We start from the raw sequence: 23,994 nt of genomic DNA, 5'->3' as shown, positions 1-23,994 counted from the left end.
TGTTTGTTCAATGTAAGGTACATCTTTCTGTTGCCATGGTGATTTAGCACAGTTAGATTACTGTCAACTTGGTGTTGTAAACAGTTTCTATATGAAGATTTAAGGATTATCAACAATGCAATTAACTTTGAATTAATTAGGACTCACGGTCCTGTTTCTACTGGCTTCTGTTCCTTTTGCCCAGAAAATGTCTGTCTTCTTTTTATTTCTTTTTTATTCCATGTGAAAAAATAATTATGTAAACATCAAAGCTTGGATCTGCAGGACAGTTAACAAATGTTTTGACAGAGAACAAAATGGCACATTGGAATGAGGAAAGCTGTGCAAAGATTAATTGCATTTTAGTCATATTTAATTTTTTCTTGCCATTTTGGGTGGCATTTTCCAATGTAAAGCTCCATGGTGTGTTGTGAATGAGTCAATTTACAAACCTTTATTAGTTTTCTGCATATTTTACAGCTCTATAAAGCCATTTTAAACAAACAAGGAAAAGATACTTTGTGGTTGTATATGTAGATAAAAATAAATAAAGAGAAAATTCCTGGTTACGTAGTTTTATTATATAATTTGTTATGCAATACAACACGTAGCCAAACATGATTTTATTCTTTTCGATATGAGGACATTCTATTCTTTGATGCTGGTTTTGTTTTTGGTTTGGTTTTTTTTTTTTTTTTGAATCTTCATTTTTTCATGTTGTCCTGAGTAAGCTGATGTTAGGTGAATTTGAAAAAGAAAAAAGAAAGTTCTAGTTTTGTTTTAATAGTGTGTGTTGCTGACATTGATTAGCAAGGTAAAAGAATATTTTGTATGCTCCATTTTAAATGTGTATATATGTCAAGTTAAATGATGTCAACGAAAGACACTGGCTCCCACTGAGCCAGAGACAGGGAGAGCAAAAGCAGCCGTACAAATACCAACGAGTGAACCTAAGACAGGTATATATAATTTTTATAGTATTTTTGCAGATTTGAGGTGTTTAAGAGGGCGCTAATACTTTCTGACAATAAAATTACAGCATTATTGGTGATCATCGCAAACCTGGATTTCCTTTAACAACAGGACTTTTCAAAATGCATGCTTTTTTTTGTATTTTAAGTTATTTCCTCAAAATGTAATTAAAAAGGGAACTGCAGTCCACCTGTCTGCGACGCCTTAGGCATTGTTGTTTGTGGAAATAGGTCACATACTCTGCCACAGGTGCTGATGACGGCCAATGAAACCAAGCAATTTGCCAAGTCCTCTGCCCTATGCCCTACATACGCAGCAATTCACGCTTGCTGAGTGGCAGAAGATGCTATGTTCGTTCATATTGGAATGTGGGTCATTTCCAGAAACCCAATATGCGACATTTCTTTCAAAGCTAAAAAGGACAAGTGTGAGCAGGTATTGGATTATGTTAAGGGTTTTGAGGGAAAAAAACGGAATCTGCAACTTTTAACTATTTTAAATGCAAATGTGTATAAATATAGGTTTTATGTCAAAAAGATGTCATTTAATACACAGAGTGGTCAGTGCTTGTCTGGTGTGAGTACTTCCTGGTGCCACTACATTAGAGAAGGTTCTGAATAGACAGAATATGGTCAGTTGGCTAAAATCCATTCTCATTGTTACTAAATGATGACAAATGCACATGGTCCTCAGTGGGACTGTCACAAACTTTAAATGAGGCACACCACAGCCAAACATTGTTATACATGGAGATAGGTTCAGGTTTCTAGAAACCACTGAGTATGTACGACTATGTTTAATAGTAAATGGAACTCATCTGAATCTGATTTTTAATCATAAATCAAAGAAAACAAAAAATGCTCAGGAAGACCACAGAAGAAATAAAGAGCGAAACGGAATTTCAGAAAAAGAAGCAAATTCACAAAATTAAAAGGTCTCCACAGTGGGATACACAGTCGTTATGTTCTCCTGACTCCATTTCCAGAGAGAGCCTTCAGAGGAATCTAGATATCGGAGAGAACATTCTTAACACCTGTGTCATCTCGCAATGTACGGGGACAATCCCCCTCTCCTTACACTCCTTGATTATTTCACTCAGTTAACACCTATGGCTTACAGACCCCATGCTGGGAGTATGATAGGTTGATAGATGCACATTCTGCAAGGGTAGGACAAGCTTAGGATTCCAGGCTAAGGGGAGGTACAGGACTGGAGAGCCCAGAAATCACACCAGCCTGAATGGAGGCAAGGCAGAGGCTGATTGAGGTTGCACATACTGTATGATGGAGAGAAATAATATTTGATGGTATACATAGTTCACATTACCCCATCTCTTCATCTACTGGTGGACATTTAGGTTTCTTCTGTCTGGCTAATTGTGAATCATGCAGCACAGAACTGGAACATACATCTCTTAGCTATCCAGCTTTAATTCTCTGGGATATGCATGCAGAAATAGGATGATAGGTTAAATGGAAATTGTAGACTTAGTCATTTAAGGACCTGCCACCCACAATGTTTAGTAAAAAAGCAGGATTGGCTTGTATTCTTCTCAACAGTGTGCAAGAGTTCTAACTCCTTCAGACCTTTTTCAGTGTTCTTGATAGTAACAGTCCTTCACTGTGTCATATCATTACTCATGGTGGTTTTGATCTTCATTTTCTGATTAATTAGTAATACTAAATACCAGCTCATGTTTACTGGCCATTTTGGTAAACCCTTTAACAAAGGTCTCTTCCAGTCTTTGAATAATGTTACTTACTTTTCATTATGGTATCGCAGGTACTTCTTGTTCAACCAAGATATTAGATAAAAGCCTTTTGTTATTTTCCTATATTTTGTATCCTTATACTTTATTGTTCCCTAGGATAAGTACAAATCTGCAGCTTTTATGGAGTATAATTTGCTGTCTTTGGATTTCATTACCTGTGCCTCTCTTGTCACACTTAGGAGCTCACTGCCAAGAACAATGTCATGTAGTGTGAGAGGTGGCCATGTCATTGTCATAAGCCAACCCAAAGGGAATGTGATTTTAAAAAAAATTCTGTACTTGGGAATTCTGAGAATATTTTGAGAGCTGGCCATATCATGGTTAAGCTTCAGATTCTGTTCTTTCTAAGGGCCAGTCTTGAAGGATCAGCTCTGTTAGTGCGAGCTCACACTGACTGATATTTCCCTGAGGACACCAAGGCTTCCTATTATGCAGACAGACCTGATTTGAGATCTGTTCCAGGGAAACTCACTCTGCAAAGGCAGCCAAAACGGCGGCAGCACTTTCTGCAATTAAACTCACTTTCTTAAAGTTAGCCACCAGAAGGGCACACTGCTGATCACAGTGCTGGTGTTATGACCAATGCCAATGACCAAGAAGACTGTCAGAGTGTCAGAGTGTCAGACCCACCCCCAAGACTGAGACACTGTCTGCCACCATGAAGCACAGTTCGCTAGCAAGTGTGACCAACATCAGCATCACCAGGAACCCATCTGAAGTGTTTAGCATGTGAGCATGGCTCATATTAACCCACTTAACAGATCATTAGTGGAAAAACATCACTTGGGCAGGGAGGCAGAGCAGAGGGCTCAGAGAGTTGAATCGAGACTTAGAAACACCAAGCTAGAGTAGAGAACTGTCAGGGGGAGAGGAGTGAATGTTATGCCTCTGTGAGTTAGTTATCATTTGCCTTGGTTGTTTCCATTTTCATACTTCTTACATTTTTTTGTATTACCCCTATTGCAAACATGAGCTGTATTTTTTTAAGTGCATAAGGCAAAAAATTCAAACTTTAATCCGATTCTTGTGACATTGCTGAGGTGAGTGAACTCACAAGAGAGCTGTGACGTGCGTTGAACACATCATCATATGCTGGGAGAAGGGTCAAGAGTTTTACAAACATAAAACCCTCCACTGGAACATGTAATTTGACAGTTACATTTAATATGAAAGGAAAGATGTATCTTCGCCCTATAAATAAACATGGTCATTTATTTATGAAATTTCAAATCCAATGATGGTTTGTATTCTAGGCACTGCTTTTTCAGCACAGAGGAGAGAAGAGTCAAACACCTTGCAACTCAGTACAAAGATCTCCTGTTACTTGGTCTGTCACATATGACCTTGAGTGGTCATGTGACATCAAAATACATGGTAGAGTAACCCCAACATACTGTTTAGTGTAGTTTTGTTTTAATGCACAAAGAACCATCCTTAGTTCTTAGTTGAAAATGAAGATGCTTGTGCTATTTAGTCCTTCAACTGTTTAGTGATATGGTTACTTAATGTTTTTAGGAAAAGTCTTTACAGAAAAAGTATTTGGAAACAGGGAGAACTAGGAACTGACATTGTCCCTTGATAATGATACTATCAGAGGCAAATGCTTCTGTGAAAGTACTTACAGAAGCTCCTCATGCCAAGTGACCCCAAAACAGCTCAAGTCAGAGACTGGCCTATATCAAACAGTCTTTGCCAGTTTCATCCTACTAGACACACCTTCCTGACAGCCACCAGCCAAACTCACATGCCCTCGGTCTTCTATGCATGGTATGAAATGACAAACCTTAGCCTATTGCTTGAGTTTCTTCTATTCCAGAAGCATTAGAAGAAGACTGATTTACCAGAAGCCACTTCACCAACAGACAGATTTACCAATTAGTCATTTCCTCTTAACCGACTAACTTGTAGGCTTCAGTTGTTTTGGTGATGAAGTTTATGAAACTTTTATTTTCTTGATATTTTCTACTTTGTTTTTAAAATAGGGTCTCAATATGAAGTGCCTGGCTGGATTTGAATATGTAGCCTAAACTGTTCTAAGTTTGTGGTGAGTTTTCTCCTTCAACCTCCCAAATTCTGAGGTTACAAGTGAACACATATCATATCACCCAGTTCTTACTATGTCTTTTCTACAAGAAAAAAAATGCCCCTTGGAGGGAAATTCAGTTTATATTGCCCTAGCTCTTCCTATCTATCTGGGAGGATGAAATCTGCTGAAGGCAAGACAGGAAGACAAGAAGTACCTTGTTCATACCAAAAGGCATAGGGCTCTAATAAATATAGGTAGAAAGCATTTAAGTGCATATTACACAGCATTGAGCAATTCTGATGATATTCATACTACTTAAAGCAGGGGTTCCCAACCTGTGGGTGGCGGATTTCATAGGACCCTTTCATAGGAGTCACCTAAAGCCATCAGAAAACACAGATATTTACATTATGATTCCTAGCAGTAGCAAAGTTAGAGTTATGAAGTTGCAATGAAAATCAAAAATCCTTTTATGGTTGAGTGTCTCCACAACATGAGGAAATATATTACAGGGCCACCCCATTAGGAAAGTTGAGAACCACTGACTTGGAGGAACAGTGTAGGATCCAAATATCAGAGCTATATTTATTTCCATGCACAGTCTCTGTAAATCCAGGTAGAGAATAATTATGCACCAGGCAACACTGCTGCTGTTAGGTTACCTGTAAAAACTTCATGTTTTCATCAAGATGGTAAATAAAATTTTTCTTTACACACACAAAAAAAATCACTGTAAGAAAAAATGATTTATAAGAGAGAAAAATCTTTGATTATTTCACAAGCATCTCCCAGACAGTAATATGCTCATGATATTTTCATTGAAACTGAACCTTAAATTATTTTTTATCTAAATTAATTTTCCAAAGCAGCAGCTAAAACTTATAATGCTATTTGGAACTGTTAAACCAACAATGAAGAAGATGCAACCTCAGCCCCAAATTAATTAACTTAATTACCTGTGTTTTAAATTTGTGTACAGCTTCCAGGAATCTAAACGCTTAAATGAATCTTACATTTAAATCGTGGTCTCTAATTTTCTGTATAATATTAAAAAACACATAAGTGGCCTGCAGATCTTTGATATTATTCAGATAAAGGTTTTACAATTAAACTATGCAAACAATGTCTGCTGAGACTTCATTTGTTCGCTGCAAGGCTAAATACTGAAATAGGAACTGGCTATAAAAGCTTAATAAAAAGATAAGTTTTATAAAGGAGGCTGTAGAAAAAGGAACCTCATTCTGTAGCACATGGAAATCACAAAATGATGGGTTTAAATCACTTTACAAATCCAAGAAGACAGAATGACAAAATAACTAATATTTTAGTATTACATCAATTAACAGGACAGGATGATAAAAAGATAAAAAGACATTCTGCTTAGCTATTGATGATCCACACAAAATGAGGTGTGTGTGGCCTATAATAGAAATTTTTAAAATATCAAACTGCATAAGAGGGAAGGAAACAGTTGTAAATTTTTTTCATGAAAAATTATTTTTAAAACTTGAGCTACCTGAGTATGTTATAACATTTGTGAGGGGAAAAATGCTTTTCTGGTGGTGAATTTTAAATACCTTACCATTTTGTTTTACCTTACTCTTTTTAGACAGTGTATGGCTTTTTACTTTAGGCTGCCCAGATACTATGTAGACAATGCTGGCCTTGAACTAATGGCAATTAACTCTTGCCTCAGCCTCTCTAGTGATGGATTTACAGGGAGCAGTGACCACACTCTGCTAAATATCTTCATTTTAAAAGTGAAATGCAAATTGTAAGGCAATTAGGAAGTGTAGAAACTATCTGCTGAAACTCTAACTAAGGGGTTAACACTGTTATGATACATGGGAGTCGTAACTGAGTGAGGAAAAGCACTAGAATGATCTCTAGAGGAAAGACAAAGGGACGGTTTAAAGAGCAATGCACAAAAAGAGGTGAATGGGACGGATCAGTAATAAACACATCAAGATTATGTAGTAAATAAAAGAATGCACACTTAGAAAAACAACAGGGTTCTTGTCCTTCCATTAGCATTGTGTGACACATTATGATCAACCTCTCTTAGCTCTCTTCAATTGCTATGGAAACACATGCCTATGAAAAGTCCCTAGATCACCATCCCATTATAATAATCTTCTACCTTCTACAGTTTTCCCAAATGTTATCACCTACTCAAGTAGTTCGAATTTCAAAACTAATTCTTCATGAAAAAAATCACAACTGTTTTCTTCTCAACTCCTGTGTGTGTATTTCCAGGATCTTATTCAAAGAATAATTTAAATGTGGGTAAGGGTCTGTGATTTCAGCCGTCCATCAGAATTATTTATAAGATGCAGAAAAATGTGGAGCTATCTGTGGTCCGACAATAAATACATTTATATAATCTATACTTCACATACAGCATGCTGTGGAAAATTGTACGGACATTAAATGTTTAAGAACTGAGTAAAAGAAGTAAACATTTTTTAATTATACTTTAAGGGGAAACAATGCCTAATCTGTTCTTATGGTCCACATACAACTTTGTAAAATTAAACACACAGGATATAACAGAAGGAAGTAAATATTTCAAAGTTTAACAGTACTTTCTTTGTCTAGATGATTAAACTATTGTGGTCTTTATTTACTTTTTTAATCTTTTTAATAGTTTCTACATAGCAGTGATTCTTTTAATAATAATGAAAAAAAACACAAATGCCTTTTTTTTTAAAAAATTGTAAAATCAAACCCAGGTAAGTATACTTATTGTTAAGAGTCTGTGCAGAGGCAAAATCTTTGTTCAGTGAACTCTCTCATCACAACCACAGGGGACAGGAATTCTCTCATCACTGAAACCCTTCAGTAACAAATTAGCCAGACTCCTGGAGCAAGAGAGCTACTCAGCCAATCTCAGCAGGGGCCAGTTCCCATAATGAGGAGTTTCCAATGCCCAGAGCTAAACCAAATTCTCTGTTAACAGCCAGCATCATCGACTCTCTCTCCTTTGTATTCTTGCAGGTCCACCTGTTTATCGGTCTTCTGTTGATAATCCTGTACAAAGATCATTGCCTATATATATTGACTAGATGTCAACCCTCATCAGTTAGCACGCACAAATCTTCACTGGTATTTTTCACTAAGATAAACTCTTATGAGTTCTGCATCGATTTACTAAATCTATGCCAGAAAACAAAGCAAAACTAACAACAACAAAAAAATCTCTCCACTTTATTCACTGTATGTATCTGCTGTAGGCAGTGCTTCCTTCGGAGAACTGGTCTACCCAGCACCATGTCATCTCAGAGAAAAATATTTTGAAATGGTTCAAAGAGAGATTGTGTAGGTGATGCATTGAGTTGACTTATTTATTCTAAAACATTGGCTTCTAAAATATAAGTAAAGCCCTAATTGAGATTTCTGAACATGCCTAGTTCTAACAGACTAGGTTAGGGATAAAGGCCAATAAAAACTAGGGTTAAAGGAATACACTAAGCTTCATGAAGCTGAATTCTTCCAGATTAATTGTCTATGATGTGCATATAACTCATCCATCTCACCCTCCCTCTTTATCAATTTCTACCTGTTACTGAGCTTCCTTTTCCTCTGATATTTACTGCTCTACAGGGCTTTAGATATCTTTTGTCCTTTGATATCAAAACAAGTTCTACTTATTTGGTGGAGAAATTCTGTGCTCACTTTTTCATACTTCACAAATAATCTATATAATTAAATTGTAGATGTCAAGTGAAGAACATAGCTCTAAACATTTTAGTTGAGAAGAGATTCATTGATGCTGGAAGAAATGATATATATTATTCTCTTGTAATTTTTCAAATCACAGATGTATATATTTCATGATCTATGCTCTTATTTCTTTAATTTTTTGGAAACCGTACTCATTTTAAATAATACAGTGATTGTTCATGTGTGTCATCTTACAAAATCCATGCTTGTGTGTTATATTTCACCATATTATACAAGAAAAACTCTGATCATCTGGTATGTGAACAGCTTTGCTTGGGGCCACACTACAAGTGGGTAAACTGAATTATCAGGGAAGGCTTCTTCCTTTGCCAAGGAAAGTAAGTGCCCTAAAAAGACGACAAACACCCCATATGACATGTCAAAATGCAAACCAACCCTGGGTCAAAACAATACAATTCATTCTGAAGGATTGGGACTTCTATTCAAGCTATGTTAGTGATGTAACAGCCACATCAGGGGATGATCTGTCCACTGAAAAGAACAGATCAAGCAATGACTATCATATGACAATCCCCTCTGTTCCCTGTTCCAAGCATCTGCAATTCACCAGGGCTCCACTCTTCTCCACAACATGACCCAACATCTGTTTTCAACATGCAAAGTTGTCTGCACCTGTGCTATAGCTGTGTCTTCACTTTAGTCATCTGCTTTGCTTGGATGTTCTCAAAAGTGATCTTCCTTGTGGAAATTTGATTTCTACATAGAAATAGATTCAAATTTTATCCACAGATAAAGGACTTCTTTTTCTAACTGTATTTTACTTGTGTGCAGTTTAGTAAGAAAACAAAAAGTAAGCAAATACTGGCCATGTAATACCATTCTGTGTTCAGTGCATCTCCTACAGTATAATGTACTTCCTGCCATGTATTGAAACTCAAGTGTTCAATAAGGCAAATTCATAGTCAAAGTTGCTTTCTTTTTCCTTTATCTGCATAAGGTCTTATAGGATACGTCCCCTTAGAAACATCAAAATATCTCAAGGTGGAGGTTGGAGAGGTCATTTAATAGTTAAGAACAGTTGCTGCTCATGCAGAAAGTTCAGTTCCCAGCATCTACCTTAGCCACTTTACAATGGCCTATAACACCTACTCAAGAGGATCAGGCATATTCTTCTGGCCTTTAGAAGTACCTACAACACATGAACACACACACACACAAATACACAAAGAGAGAGACAGAGAAAGAAAGAGAGACAGGGAAAGAAATTCATTCAAAAACAATCAGAATAAAAGTTCAACTCATATTTTAACTCCCATAATCATTTATTTCTTATTTATTAATAATCTCTGCCATGTGGGCTGCTGTAGCCAACCCCCATCTGCTCAAATCTAAAAGCTGAAGTTACGTGAACCTCTCCATCACTCTCTACCCTCAACTTAGCCCCCCTCTCCCCCCCCGCCCACCCCAATTCTGTTATGATCTTTAAGCATCTCATAAGCATATCTCCACCTTTCATTCCATTGCTATTCACTTTGGTTAAGCTTTGGCTATCCTTTGTTCACATAATTACGATAGCTTTCTGCTGAGCTTGTCTTGTTTTCCATCCACCACTCATTAAATCCAACCCCCGTTTCTACTAGTAGAATGATCTCCCTAAAATAAAAATTGTTTAAAGTCCCTCAATCCCTTCATTTTTACACAGAAGAATGCAAACTCTGTAGCAGGGACCCCCCCCCAAAAAAATCCTCTAGGCATATGATCTGTGAGCACATTAGCATCTCATCTCATCAATTCGCTCTTGCCATGTTGCAATATTTTGACTCGACAAAGAATGTTTCATACTTCATCAAAACTGTGTGACTTTTTACTTCTTCTTTTACCTGATGTCATGTATGCATTTGTCTCTCTTCTGGCCAAAATCACATTAAAGTATCAATGATTACCTCTGACTACTGTTGAAGTTTTTAGCTATTACACCAGCCTTCTTCAGACTTACACTGGTTTCTTACCTCCCCTCTACTTCCCAAAAATATTGTCTTGATTTCTTACTGCATTTTTAAATTAAATCTTAGTAAGAGTATTTAATGTGATATCTACCCTCCAATGTGCATAGCACGTTATCATAAATTATACACACATTGTTCTGCAACATATTTCTACCACTTAAGCATTTGACATTATAGACCTGTCAAATGACAATCACCTGCTTTCCTTTCCATAAACCGTTGAATACCACCATTCTACTCTGATTCTCTGGCTTTGATGGTTTTAAACATCTCACCATAGTAAATAATGAGGTATTTGTTTCTGGTTTTGTTTTGTTCTGTTTTATCGTGATTGGCTCTTTTTACTTCTCACACAATGTTCTCAATTCTCAGCCATATTAGTGTACATCACAGTGTTCTGCTCACTTTTTTGTGGCTGCAACAAATCTTTGTACGTATTTATGCTTCATCATCTATTTCTCTTCTAAAAGACTTCTAGGTGCTTTTCACATCTTAGTATGAACAATGCTCTAATAATTTCAGTTCCTTTGGATTTATACCCAGAAGTGAGTTTGGACTATATGACAAAGCTATAGTAACATCTAGAACATCAATATAAAGACAAGCCCTGATCACTACAGAGACAAGAGGATTCAATGCTAACTACACATTGTTTAACTTTCCAACATCTGATACAATGTATCAGGGAAAGATAGGCTTCTTTATTATATAATGGTGGAGTGGCTGGATACTCAATAGCAAAGCAGGTAAATAGACCTGCATTTTATACCATGCACAAATAGCCATGAAAAATGGACATTTTTATAACTAAATCTATAAAAATAGAGAAAAGCCAAAGAGATAACTTCATGAGGTTCATCATAGCAATAACTTCATAGATTTTAATTGATTCCAGAAGTCAAATAAACATTTCACATGGCCTTGAAAGGAGCTTTAGAGCAAGTTGTTTAGCTGAAGAGCATTTTCACAGCATGGGAAACAGCTGTCAGATAAATTTTCCTAGCATTTTTCTTCTTTGTATTTATTGGTTTTATAGTGCTTTCACACAAATATGTATATACATACACAAATACACACACACACACAAACACTTTCTCACTCTCTGCTTGCTTAAGTGACAAACTAGCACAACTAGATCATATGAATACTCATGACCAAAACTAGTTGATTATTATTCTCACGGTGATTTGTGAGCAGAAGAGAAGTAGGAAAAGAAAGAAAAATGGAAGGGGAAAAAGAATCATGAGTGACTTTCCTAGAATATCTTTGTATGTCAAGGAATTACTCTTTGTTTCTGTTACTCCATTATCTGGAAAAATGAGAACAATCCTCAGCAAAATTAGACCTTTTCTCCCAAAGTCAACTCATTTTATGCTTTTTTTTTAATTATGTAAAGAACTGTACATAACTAGGAGAAATTCTACCCGAAGAGTTAGATGCTTCTCATCTCTTCTCTCTTCATCCCTCCCTCCTTCCTGCCTCCCTTCCATTACAGCTCAACTTCAAGACTAGATGCTGAAGAGTATAGTAATAGAAGCCCCTTACCTGAGGCAATACAAGTACAAAATTAAGGAAGAGATGACAAACAGCAGAATGTAAACTACCACTGTGATCAGAGCACCGAGGATGGCTGGTTGCTTGGTTCTCAGGAACATCCAGTAGAGTTTAGCTGCATCTGCAATAGGAGTCTCCCCATTATGTGCAAGGCGCTGAGAAAGGGAAGCATAGATTGAAATAAGGATGGAGACATCATCATGTCAGATTAATTTAAGGACATGAAACTCAAAGGTACCATAATTTGTTTCTAAATTAAATCTTGTAAGTACTGAAAATTGCACAAAGGAAGAGAAAATAGGGTGGGTTTCGCGTGCTTGGTTTAGCAGATTTTTCTCATTTTCCATTGCAAGGCTTGGAAGTGTATGTACTTGACGTGCAATTCATGCAGTAAAAGGCATGTTTTATTTATGTGCTATTAACTCGTGAATTTAATGAGCACAAGATATAAAGAAATTAAATGTGATGCTGGAAAGATTCCTTTATTTCTGAAGCAGATTTGATAGGAATTTAATTTGTGCTATGCATAAAAGGGATGGCTTATTTTAGAAACTTATAACAGAAAGTTCCCAGGCTATTTCATGTGATCTTGAAAACTAAAGTTTACGTTAGGATAATTTAAAAACATGCTCTGATTTGAGAGGAGGAAATACATATTCCGTACTGAATTATAAATAAATGCAAACTAATGGGGTCTTTAAAGACAGTTATGTACTGTAAAGTGTGAACAGTGTCATCATATGACACCATTGACCCCTGAATTATATGGAGCATGAATGTCCCTTAGATGTGATTCTCCTGATATCAGGTAGAAGTGACGAGCACTCTAAGGTAGGAATCTCTTCTTGAGGCTGAGAGAGAGAACCATTTCTTTAGTGCTTAAACTGGCAATTATGTAAATATAGTTTGAAGAGGCACTTTTAAAAGAAGCTAATCCAAATCACATATGTGAGAAGGAAACCGAAGACTAGGCAGTTAATTTGTATTTTCCCTGCACCAAAATATCTTTTGGTAATTGGGCAATGACTAGAATTCAGAAGTCCCAACTATCAACTATCTGTTTCTTTACCCCATCAGAGCTTCTATTTTATATTCTGTGTTTGTTAATCATTCTATTTGGCAAAGGGTGGACCAGTGCTAGCACTCTGAGTGGCAGGTGGGCCACAGATGCCGAGCATAACTCCTCTCCTGGTTCTCTGTCTGCTTTCTTAATAATAAAGAAATAGATAAAAGGATGAGCCGGGGAAACAATAAGTAAACACAGTATACATTTGAATTCAATAATATAATCCAAATAGCAGGTGCCAATCATTAATTTGATTCTTACTCATTGAATGCCTATTAGTTGTTCTTCTGTTCAAATAAAAGAAAATAAAGTTATGTAAGACACTAGGCCCTTGTGTTTCTCTTTTAAGTGAATGGGCCTGATAGTAAGCATGTTTGTAATGCTGGATAATCCAGACAAGCTTGTGTTGCAGGTCTATATACCAGCTACTCAGGAGAGGCATGGGAAGTTCAGAGTCTGATCACATTACAAAGTGAGCCCAGTGTCAATCTGGACCACTTCATAAGCCCTTCATCTCAAAAAGGTAAAGGGACAGGAAGGTAGGGTGTAGCTCAGCCATGAGCACTTGCTCTGGCTTGCTCAAGACCTTGTCAGTCCCCTTCACTGCAGAGCAAAGAGAAAATTCCAGGAAAGTTTAAATACTATATGGTGAAGAAACATTACAAGAAATTAAACAAACAAACAAACAAAAAAAATCAAGCATCAGAGTACAGTAGCCTACTGGTACTGTTAAAAACTACAAACATACAAAGTGCTATACACTTGGAAAGTAGGAAGTATTATTGTGACACATAATTGCAGGGCTTCTGCCCACAGTCAGCAGGTTTTGAGGCCTGAGATGAGGGAGCACGTCATGACAGGAAGCAAATGCTGGACCAAACTTGCTGAACTCATGAAGACCAGGAGGAAGTTAGAGAGAAGGAATCAGGGCCCCACTTACCCTTTCCAAAAGCATGTCTTCAAATGTTCTAACTCCCTTCCACTTCCCAAAGGTTCCATTCCCTCCTGCTAGCACGCAGACTGGGAAACCATGCTTTCAAAATGTGAGCCAATGGGGGACACTCAAGATCTGAACTGTAACGGGAGGATCAAGTGTGTTTTTAAATATCTCTGTCAAAGATGCTACTTCTTTAACAAAGACCTAAATGGAAAAGAGCCATGGACCTAAAATGGCATTCTTCACTCAACATGCATGCGGTGTCTGTGGGCTTTTGATTCCCTATGTAGAGCATGAGTTCTTGTCTGAACCAACAGAGCGATGTTCTTGCGTTGTGTGTTTTGCTCCTAGCAGAGCCTCATCACCTCATTATGCCCTTTGCATCATTGTTTGTGAAATGTGTGAATTCACCAAGTTTTATTCCCACTTAGAATCTCACTTGTTTCATCCAGCAATAGTGGCAGATAAATGCAGGGATTCTATTGCTATGCATTCCCACTTTTACATGGAGCTCATGTGTACATTGAAGGTGTTATACAGATCACAAATACCAGACTGGGTACCATAGAATAGCTCCCCATGCCTTCAACTCTGTGATTTGTTTCCTCCACCACACCATACATCTCTAAGGAAGCATTATAATTTGATTGGGCCTCCAAAAATTATGAGTTGGAAATACACTCCCCCAAAAAAACACTGTTGGGACAGGGGGTCTACTGGGAGGTGTTTACATCCTGAGGAAAAGTGACAGAAGTAGATGAAAAGTTATGAAAGCTGAAAGACACTAGCTGGAGAATTGATTTGAAGAAATGGAATAAACACAGTTTTTTTTTTCCTTTGCTACTGGAAAAATAGGCTAGATTCATCCTGTGACATTACTGTCAGCTTCTTCAGGGTAAGGCCATTCTGAGATGGTCACACTGGAGGCTGCCTTCCTATAGATTTCATCGGACACATCAGAGTCAATTATGTATGCTCTCTTCATCGGCTGCCTTGTATACAGTGGACTAGTTGGCTTCTCTTCTGCCTAAGGGAGCTGACTGGAATAAGGAAGGCCATTCCCCAAGGGCCGTAGACATGCATTCTGAGAAGGTCTCAGAAGATAATCAAGGACAGCTGCTTATCCTCCTCAGTTGACTTCCCTGTGGCATTGAAGTAAGCTCAGCATGGGAACTATGCCTGCTGGATATGCCAATCAGGCCCTTGGGAGAAATTGTGAGATACCTCAGAATATGGTTTTCCCATAATGCAGATGGCATCTTTACATCTCCTGTTCAACCAGGCTTGACAGTATAGTCTTTTCCTTGCCTGTCTGGAGACTCCTACGTAAGACTGTGAACAGAATCCAGCTGTATCTATCTCAGTCCACTCAAAACCACAAGTTCCACTTAGAATCACAATGAGGGTGCCTGCCATGGTGAAAACAACTAGAGATGACTTACAAAGCACACTACTGGCTCTTGTACCATGTCAGCAAGGTGGATAATGGTATTGAGCATTCAGAAAGCTGTCACACCTGGCACATACAAACAGAAGAAGGTTTCATGTTAAATGCACATGCTCCTGTAGCAGCAAGATGACCTGAACACACTCATGGGCTGACACATGTGCACTTTGAAGTTCATTTTAATAATGTTATATGACTAACACGATGTTTTTCTATAATTGCATATCACCACTTCTATGCTTTACTAACGGAGGTCACTTAAGTACTCAAAATTCTCATAATATACCAGTGGATTCAGAGCCTCATGGACTCTAGTCCTAGCAATCCACAGGGAGCAAAGGCTCAGCATAGAAAACAGCAGTGGTAGAGAAGGCTCCCTTGACAAGGTATCTAGTAGCATCTGACCTGGGAAGTGGTCCAGAGAACTAGTGTCAGGGGCAGCCCTGCTTATACACTGAAGGCCTAAAATCAGCCATACACCTAAAATCAGCAATAGGCCTGACATGCATGCCTGCTAGCACCAAGTCTTGGGTCTCTGTGGAAAAACACTGAAACAGATAGCTGGGAGTTATTGTAAATAGACTTTGTTATTGTAATAGCTTTGGTGGAAGGCTGCCAAGCCTGGCTACTCACAGGCCTTGTAGATAGGTAACCTTGGTGGATAGTACCAACTTAGATAAAGACAAGTGAATCACAGGCGGAGTCATAGTGGTCTGTCCCCTGAACCTTCACCTAGCTGACACTCTGTTCTGGAAGGTATCTGTACTCCCCCTGAACAATCTGTATTCCCCCTGAACACCCACATTCCTGCGTCATCCCCTTCCCCACATCCTGCTGTTTTGTGTATATAGCCTGTGTGTGCAAAAGTAAAAATGGCGATCTGATCAGACTATAGAAATATCATCTTTCCTTGCGTCGGCCTGTTCCCCACTTTCTCTTTCAGGTGATCTTCCCGGACCCCTGTTTAATTCCCTGCTGGACAGGACAAACTAGCATCACCAACATCACATAGGCCCATACAGAATTATGGGCCTTTCCTGATAAGCCACAATGACAATCCTGAGGTTCATAGACATTCAAGTCTAAGAAGGAGAGGAGTAGCATATGATAGCCTGGGAGAAATAGAATAGCAATAACAGGCTATTCTGTCTTGAGCTGCCTGCTCTGACACCTGAGGTGTACCATATTCCTAGGAGTGCACCATAGAGTGTGCTTTGACTTTGGTTTTAATTCTATGTGGTTGAGAGCAGTCGTCTTGGACATAATTAACAGCATAGTCCACCAAAACACTAACACCTTCTTAGTTTAGTCATATAGGCTAAACTCATTCTAACCTTTCCACGCACACATCGTATGTGGAACATCAGTGCTTGACTTCAGACTATCTTATGAATGATTACCACATGACATTAATTGAGAACAGCCACCTGTCCCTGCTTGGAACTTTATATTATCACCAGGCATAGATACAAAATGTTTAATTTAAAATTTACATTTTTATTTTAAACTGGCTTAAAATTTTATCGCCTCCTGGTTAAAGTGTGCTCTGGTTTGAATTATCCCATTTTTGGCCACTGTCTTCAATTGTGTTTTGATCATCTAATATAAAACTTTGGGCAACTTGAAAGAAACTCAGATAAAGATGCTGGACTTTATCTTTGGTTGGAGTCCCAGATAATGGATATAAAAGTGAAGGGTGTGCCATTCAGCAACCTGTATGCTGCTGATCTTTTGTCTTCCAATATGTATATATGAAGTGTGTGTGTGTGTGTGTGTGTGTGTATGTGTGTGTGTGTGTGTGTGTGTGTTTTCCTGGGTCCTTCCAGTATGCCCCTCAAAGAGTCCTGTGCACCTAAGACCCCAGTTTCTTAATCCATGGTTCCTGACCATCAGGGTTCACATCATCTCGGAACTTGGTAGAAGCAAAACTCTGTGCCCCCTCCATACCCATCTAAGAGAGAAACTGTGACACAGGGACCAGAAAGCTTTGTTTTCACTAAGGTCTGGAATAGGTTCCAACACAAAAATAGATTAGGAACTACCTACTTCAGACAACAGTGATATAATTCAGTAGGTGAGTGACTGTCTACCCTGTGCAGCACCTTGGGTTTGATCTCCAGTATGGGAAAAATGATCGGTAGTATAAGCCAAGAAATTTCATACTTTACAAACTCAAAACAACTAGAGATTTGGAGGTGGCAATAAATTCACAACAATAGCCGTAACAATTTTGTATCAAATTAAAGCTCACATATCCATTACCAAATTAAGTATTTTATTAAGACTGAACAATTATGATGAAAAAGAGCATCTATTTGGTGTCACGGAACAACCTATGGGTACTCAAAGTTTTCAGATGAGATTTTGATGCAATGGAAGAAATAGCCTCAGAATTCAGAAATCTGGGTCCTAGTTGTAACACAGCATGGGCTACATGTGTCACCTCAGAGAAGCAATCAAATCCTATGGAACGATTTCTTTCAACTATAACATAGAGGCCTCCTTACCTCATTGACTCAGTTTCATACATGTGCAACAAAGAAATTCTGCAACAATGAGTAAAGGGCAAACTCTTTTCCTATCACTGGAATCCCGTCCTATGCGTTCCTGGTGCACCTTTGCACATGACTGGGAATCGTTGCGAGAGCTAAGGCTGTATTTTAAGGTGAAATGTGCTGTCACTTCATAGCCATCACAAAAGTTGGAACAAACGCCTGAGGGGTGACTTCTGAAAAGTTATGACTTCAAAATGTTACGGCAGCTCTCATCTCTCCCCTTTATATTTGTTACAGAAGGCTGTCCCCTCAGAACGCAGATGGGCAGCCAGTTGCACTGAAAGAACTATGGTAGAAGTCTTTCTGTAAAAAGATCATTAGTGGTTTTTTTTAAGCTACCAAAAGTTTTTATTTTTATGTAAAAACAAAGGACTTCAGGGATAATTTTGAAAATATGAGAGCTAGTTTGCATTTTATCTTCTCAGTAATTTCCCCACTTATTTTTAAAGTATTTATTTGTAGTAGTTAAAATAAAATTTGAATCAAATATATAAGACGTCCATGAATTTTTTTCTTATGTGGTATGGCTTAATAACTTCAATTCTGGATGAATACTGAACGACATCATTATGGAAACATCCCACATCAACCAAGTCATGCACTAAGCTGAATGGCATGCCAGGGATTCATATCTTGGTTATTTTATTTGACTTACCCCCAGGAAAGCATCCACTAGAAACACTGCCAATGGGTCTAGAACTGTCCATAGTCCCATCGTGATGATTAACTTTGACAAGGCATCTGGGCAGGAGGAAAACAGTAGCTGACAGCCCCATCTGATCAGAAGCAAGGGGAACGTGATTGTGTTTAGGGCTAAGGGCCCCAATACAAATACAGCCAGCTCTTCTCCGACATGAAGTGAAGAAGTCAGGTAGCAGAGTTCAACAGTGTAGGAATAAAACTGGAATCTGTAGGGACAAAGCAAAGGCACCCAACAAGAATTACGCCAAGTATGTGAAACGATCGACAGGTCCATGTACTTTGTTCTCTTTATTAACGAGACAGGGGTCGGGGAGAGAAAGAAAAAGAAAAAAAATTGACCCAAAATGGCACCTGAAATTGAGTGTTAGAAGTCTTCTATTGTTCTTGAGCACCACCAGGATATTTCACAACTATAGAAATGCAAGTTATCCCATTCACTGTTAAATAAATAAATAAATAAATAAGTAAATAAATAAATAAGATATTGAGCATGTTTGAGCCACTCAGTTGAGCTATCTGAAAAGCAGGAACTTCTCTGCAGTACACAGGACATATTTAGTGGCCAATTTTAAATGCAAAATACACTAGTGGGTTTTCTAATGAGTCAGTGCCTTGTAAAAACTGAGAGATAGACATAAATCTAATGAGCCTTCAGAATTTGGCTGAAGCTTATTGATTTTGCTTCTGGCTTTTCTGGAGTGACTTCTAACTTCCAACATCAAAAACACAGTCATCACTAACAACTGAAATTTCATAGCTAGGGGCTAGCATCATAAGTCCCAGCCCTGTGGGTTAAATACAGCTCAAGCCAGGAACTTAGGCTGCCTCCAGTGTGGCATTGGCATCATCAGTCCCTGCCATGTGAGAACTGTGCTCTTGCGAAGATCTCTCTCCAATTTGGCCTGTGTAGAACTGTGTGGGACACAGTTCACCCTTCTTGTGAATCACAAGAACTCCACTGGAGAGAGGTTTAATCCATTCCTTGACTACTTCTTCAAAGAAAGGTTGAGGCTTTGTTCTTGTGTTGTCATGGATATGAAATAGAACAATATTGATTTCTTAGCATAGGACCTGACAGAGTGAGGACAAAGTTAGAGCTCATTATTGGTGTTGTTACTGATATAGTCCATGGCTGAGATGTACCCTGGACCTCCTGTGTGAGGCAAGACTGTGGATCTATGCAATCAGCCCCCAAATGTTATACTAGTTCAAGTCCCTTGCTTAAGAAAGTGACTAAAATGAACTGTCACAATATTCTGTGCTGTCTTATTGAGTTAAAAACAAACAAAACCTAGGCTTTCTTTACTAATGAAGGGTAAAAGTGTGAATAATTAGCTGAGGCTAGCACACTTATACCTTCTAATTTGGAAAGTAAGGATATATATTTATATCTTCTAATTTGGAAACTAAGGATATATGTGTGTGTGTATATATATATATATATATATATATATATATATATAATATGTTTGATATATTATATATGAAACAGATATAGAGAGATAAATATAGATAGATAGACCAATAGATAGATAATAGGTAGGTAGTTGGTTAGATATAGAAATAGACAGACAGACAGAGAAAAATACTCATGCAAGACTTCTCTCATGCAAATACAGTTATTTGACACATGTAAATTTCACACTGACAACATATCCCAATCTCAGCTACTCCATTTCATAAGATAATCAAAAACTCTGTGTGCATACATACACATAGATATTTCTTTACACAAAGTCTTAATTTTGTTCATGATCATCTTAATGTAAAATATACACATGCATATGCTTCTATATGTACCATTTACATTTAAGAAAATGAATTTTACTTGTATTGTTACCTATGTCTATCTTTCATGTCTACGGAATCCTGTTTATGGAGAGACAACATTTAAAATATCATTTTCCCCCAGAAGATAATGGCCCAGAAAGCTGTCAGGTTTGAGTTTGGTAATTGTTTGAATTCAATCATTTTGTAGAAGAGGCAATCTTTGCCTTTCTGAGTATGGTGATAAATCAGACAGACTTATATTACTTCTGAAATACCCTCAGCCTGTGTCACTCTTATAAAATCAAAATAGAATAAACACACATTTGCCAAGTTCCTTCTTGGGTCTTGCTCTGGTATGAGGACATATTTGAATGTGCCGAATTTTAAATAAATACTGATGTGTGAGTTAAGTATTTGTATATACAGAGCCATCCACAGCCTGAAACTGCAAATATAATAAAAATCCCTGTTCTCAGGTAAATATTTTTTCTGTCTCTTCAAATCAGGCCTACATTTTAGGTCTTCCAATAAGTTAATGGAAAAGGTATTATGTACTTTGCTTTGCCCTACCAAGATGAAATACATCCCTGTGACTTACAGGAGAAAGCACTTACTTTGTAACTGGAGTTGAAAGGGTCCAGAGGAAAAGCCACTGGCCCAGGTAGTGCAAGTAGAGTCTCAGGAACCAGAGAGAAGCCATCATCAGAAGGATGTACCAGAAGCTCTGGCTTTGCCATTGAGCTAATTCAAGTTCTGAAAATAAAGACATCAATGCAAAGTGGAGGTGCTTGGACAAGCTTCCAGATCCACAGCCATCTACACCCGAAGGGCAGCTGCAAACAAAGAATCATGGGTAAATTCAGAACCTATAGTATATCCCCCAAAAAACAGATTTAAATGAAATGATTTCTAAACATTTGGAAGTCAAACACATTTATGTTCTTTTTGGTTACAGTGGATGACTGAAGCCAACATGGGGGAATGTGAGGTAGGGTGTTGTAAACAAAAGCCATGAGATATGAATCCATTCTCCTCCCAAGGCCTACAAAAACAACAAGATCAACAAGACAGCAAAAACAAAACAATCTCAGGCACTGGTATTAGAATTCTTGAGCCCTGACTGAAACATAAAAACAGTAAACTACTATGGAAAACAGTATGGTATATATAATACCAAAATTAAAAACTGTAATTACCATCTGGCTCACCAATCCCAATTACAAATTCTATCCAGAGGGATTGAGAGCAGAGCAGAGATGTGAGATCCACATCTCTGCATGGTGACAGCATCTTCAGCAGCCAAGACATGAAAGGAAAATACATGCCCACTGCTGAAAGAATGATTGAAACAGATCTGATAATACAAAATAAAAGATTGTCCCACATTAAGTAAATAAGGGACCTCTGACACATGCTACAAAATGAATGAGCCTTGGGAACAATTAAGATAAAATAATCCAGTTACAAAAGGACAGAAATTACAGGATTCTGCTACATGACCTTTCTATTGCAGTTAAGTCAGGAGAACCAAATTTTGAAGGGTGTCCAAAAAACACAATACTTTTCTGTTGTAGAATGGGTCAGTTTAGGCTTTGCAAGCTGAAACATTCCTGAGATCAGATGACCACCAATGTGAATGCAGGTATCACTAAGCTACACACTTATGTAATGAAGTAGAGGAAGAAATTATTATACACAGTAAATTTAATTTTTCTGGAACAAGTTGAAAATTTAAAGTATATTCTGGCTTATCTCTCCTGTCCACAGTATTATATATTCTTAAGAGCAGATATTTTATTGGTACCAGTGAGATAGCCTGGTGGGTAAGGGAGTTTGACAGCAAACCTAACAACCTGAGGTTTGTCCCTGGAACCCACATGGTAGAACAAAAGAGTTAACTCCCAAAATGTATTTTGACCACCACCATACATACATGTATACACACACAAACACACATACACACACACGCACGCACAAACACCACACACATATCAAACATGATAAAAACTATGTTTATCCATTATTAAAAATGAACTACTTCATTTATATACCATTAAAATATCATTAATTTCATATATTACTAGTATACACAAATAAGAATTCAAAATAAAGAATTTATTATTTAACAGAACAGTGTAGAATCCATGGACACATTTGAAAGATTTTATGTAATAAAGCTCACCACTGTCTGAAGACTGTCAGATACAATGACAAGCACGCCATGGGCAAAGAAGATAAGTCATGGAAACACGAGTTTGACAACAGAATATCAACAAATAGGGATGTGGCGGTGACCTCTTGGTCTTCAGAGAGTAACAAGGCATCAACACTGACACTGACAGTTCCCTGAGTGTTCTGCATGGAGAAGTGGACTGCCACCCACTTTTGTACTGAGTATGCCTTTCAATCACACAAATGAAAAACAATGAAGAAACAGAACCTTTACACACACACACACACACACACACACACACACACACATGCGCGGCTTCAGGGGCCTTGGTTACACACAGAGATACTGTCAGGGTTGAAGACTCTTATGAGAGAACCCCAGAATATCTTACTCCTTTTCTACCATGGAAATGAAACACAGACCTTGCTACACCACTCAAGCAAAAATATCCTGTTCATGATCTCTTCCGCTAATTACTCCATCACTGTTTTGCTCCTTCAAAGAAAGAAGAAATCAGATGCAGGCTTCATGTTGTGTTGTTTGCAGAAAGCTGGAAAACCCCAAACGGTGCAAAGCAGAAAGGATGCAAGCCTATGTGATGAGTGAAAATTTCCATTGTTCTTTTCACATCCATCGACGTTAATGACTAAGCAGTTTGAGACCTTGTACACAGAAAGTGACCCAAAGCCAGACTCACAGTTAGTTTCATGAATTAACTACTCCCACCCCCACTTAGAAACAAATCTTTGCATGTCATCCATCTGATTTGGAAAAAAGACAACCCAGGTTACCATAACTATATTCATGTGTCACTCAAAATAAATGCTTGTTCTGAATTAATACAAATCAGTATCCGTCTCCATTTGTTTAATGGTGGTATAACCGCATGTGGGTTCCAAGAATTTAGGAAAAGTTAATAATTTGATGTTTAACAATAGAATATCAACAAATAGGGATGTGGCGGTGACCCCTTCATCATTTTATATGTCTAGAAATTTGATATTAATGAAAGAGCTGGTGGTGCCAAGTGATTCTAAATAAAATAGGAATTAAAATTTATTAGAGAAGCCAGTGAGGCATAGTCATACAACAGATGCCCTGTTACAGTATACAGCAGCTCGTGCCTCATAATCATGTAGAGTTTGCACCAGAGTCTCAAGGTAGAGTTACATCTACCATTGTTTCTCCATAGACCACGTTCGCAATCGCCTTGCCAGAGCCTCTTTGTTGGGCCTCTGAACATGTGATGCACATTATAGGATGCCCTATACTTGTAGACTATTCCCATCCACGTGTCCACGATTCTTCTAAGTTATGTGCAAAAAGTCTGAGCACACAGAGGTTAATAAGTG

At 37.9% G+C, this 23,994-nt stretch overlaps 1 protein-coding gene across 1 annotated transcript in view; it reads right to left on the bottom strand.

Moving 5' to 3' along the window:
• Ofcc1 (orofacial cleft 1 candidate 1) overlaps positions 1–23,994 on the bottom strand; it is a 278,373-nt gene that overhangs the window by 66,465 nt on the left and 187,914 nt on the right. Inside the window, exons 13-15 of the mRNA XM_028763273.1 lie at positions 21,084–21,302; positions 18,653–18,905; positions 11,984–12,147 (exon numbers count right to left, since the gene is read on the bottom strand). Coding sequence (XP_028619106.1) covers positions 11,984–12,147; positions 18,653–18,905; positions 21,084–21,302 — 636 coding nt within the window. The remainder of the gene's footprint in view (positions 1–11,983; positions 12,148–18,652; positions 18,906–21,083; positions 21,303–23,994) is intronic.

Source organism: Grammomys surdaster, unplaced genomic scaffold, assembly GCF_004785775.1.
Source record: "Grammomys surdaster isolate TR1022 unplaced genomic scaffold, NIH_TR_1.0 137, whole genome shotgun sequence".
In the NCBI taxonomy this organism is placed as follows: Eukaryota; Metazoa; Chordata; class Mammalia; order Rodentia; family Muridae; genus Grammomys; species Grammomys surdaster.
Note: the sequence above shows the minus strand (reverse complement) of the source record. Positions and strands in the feature narration are given on the sequence as shown.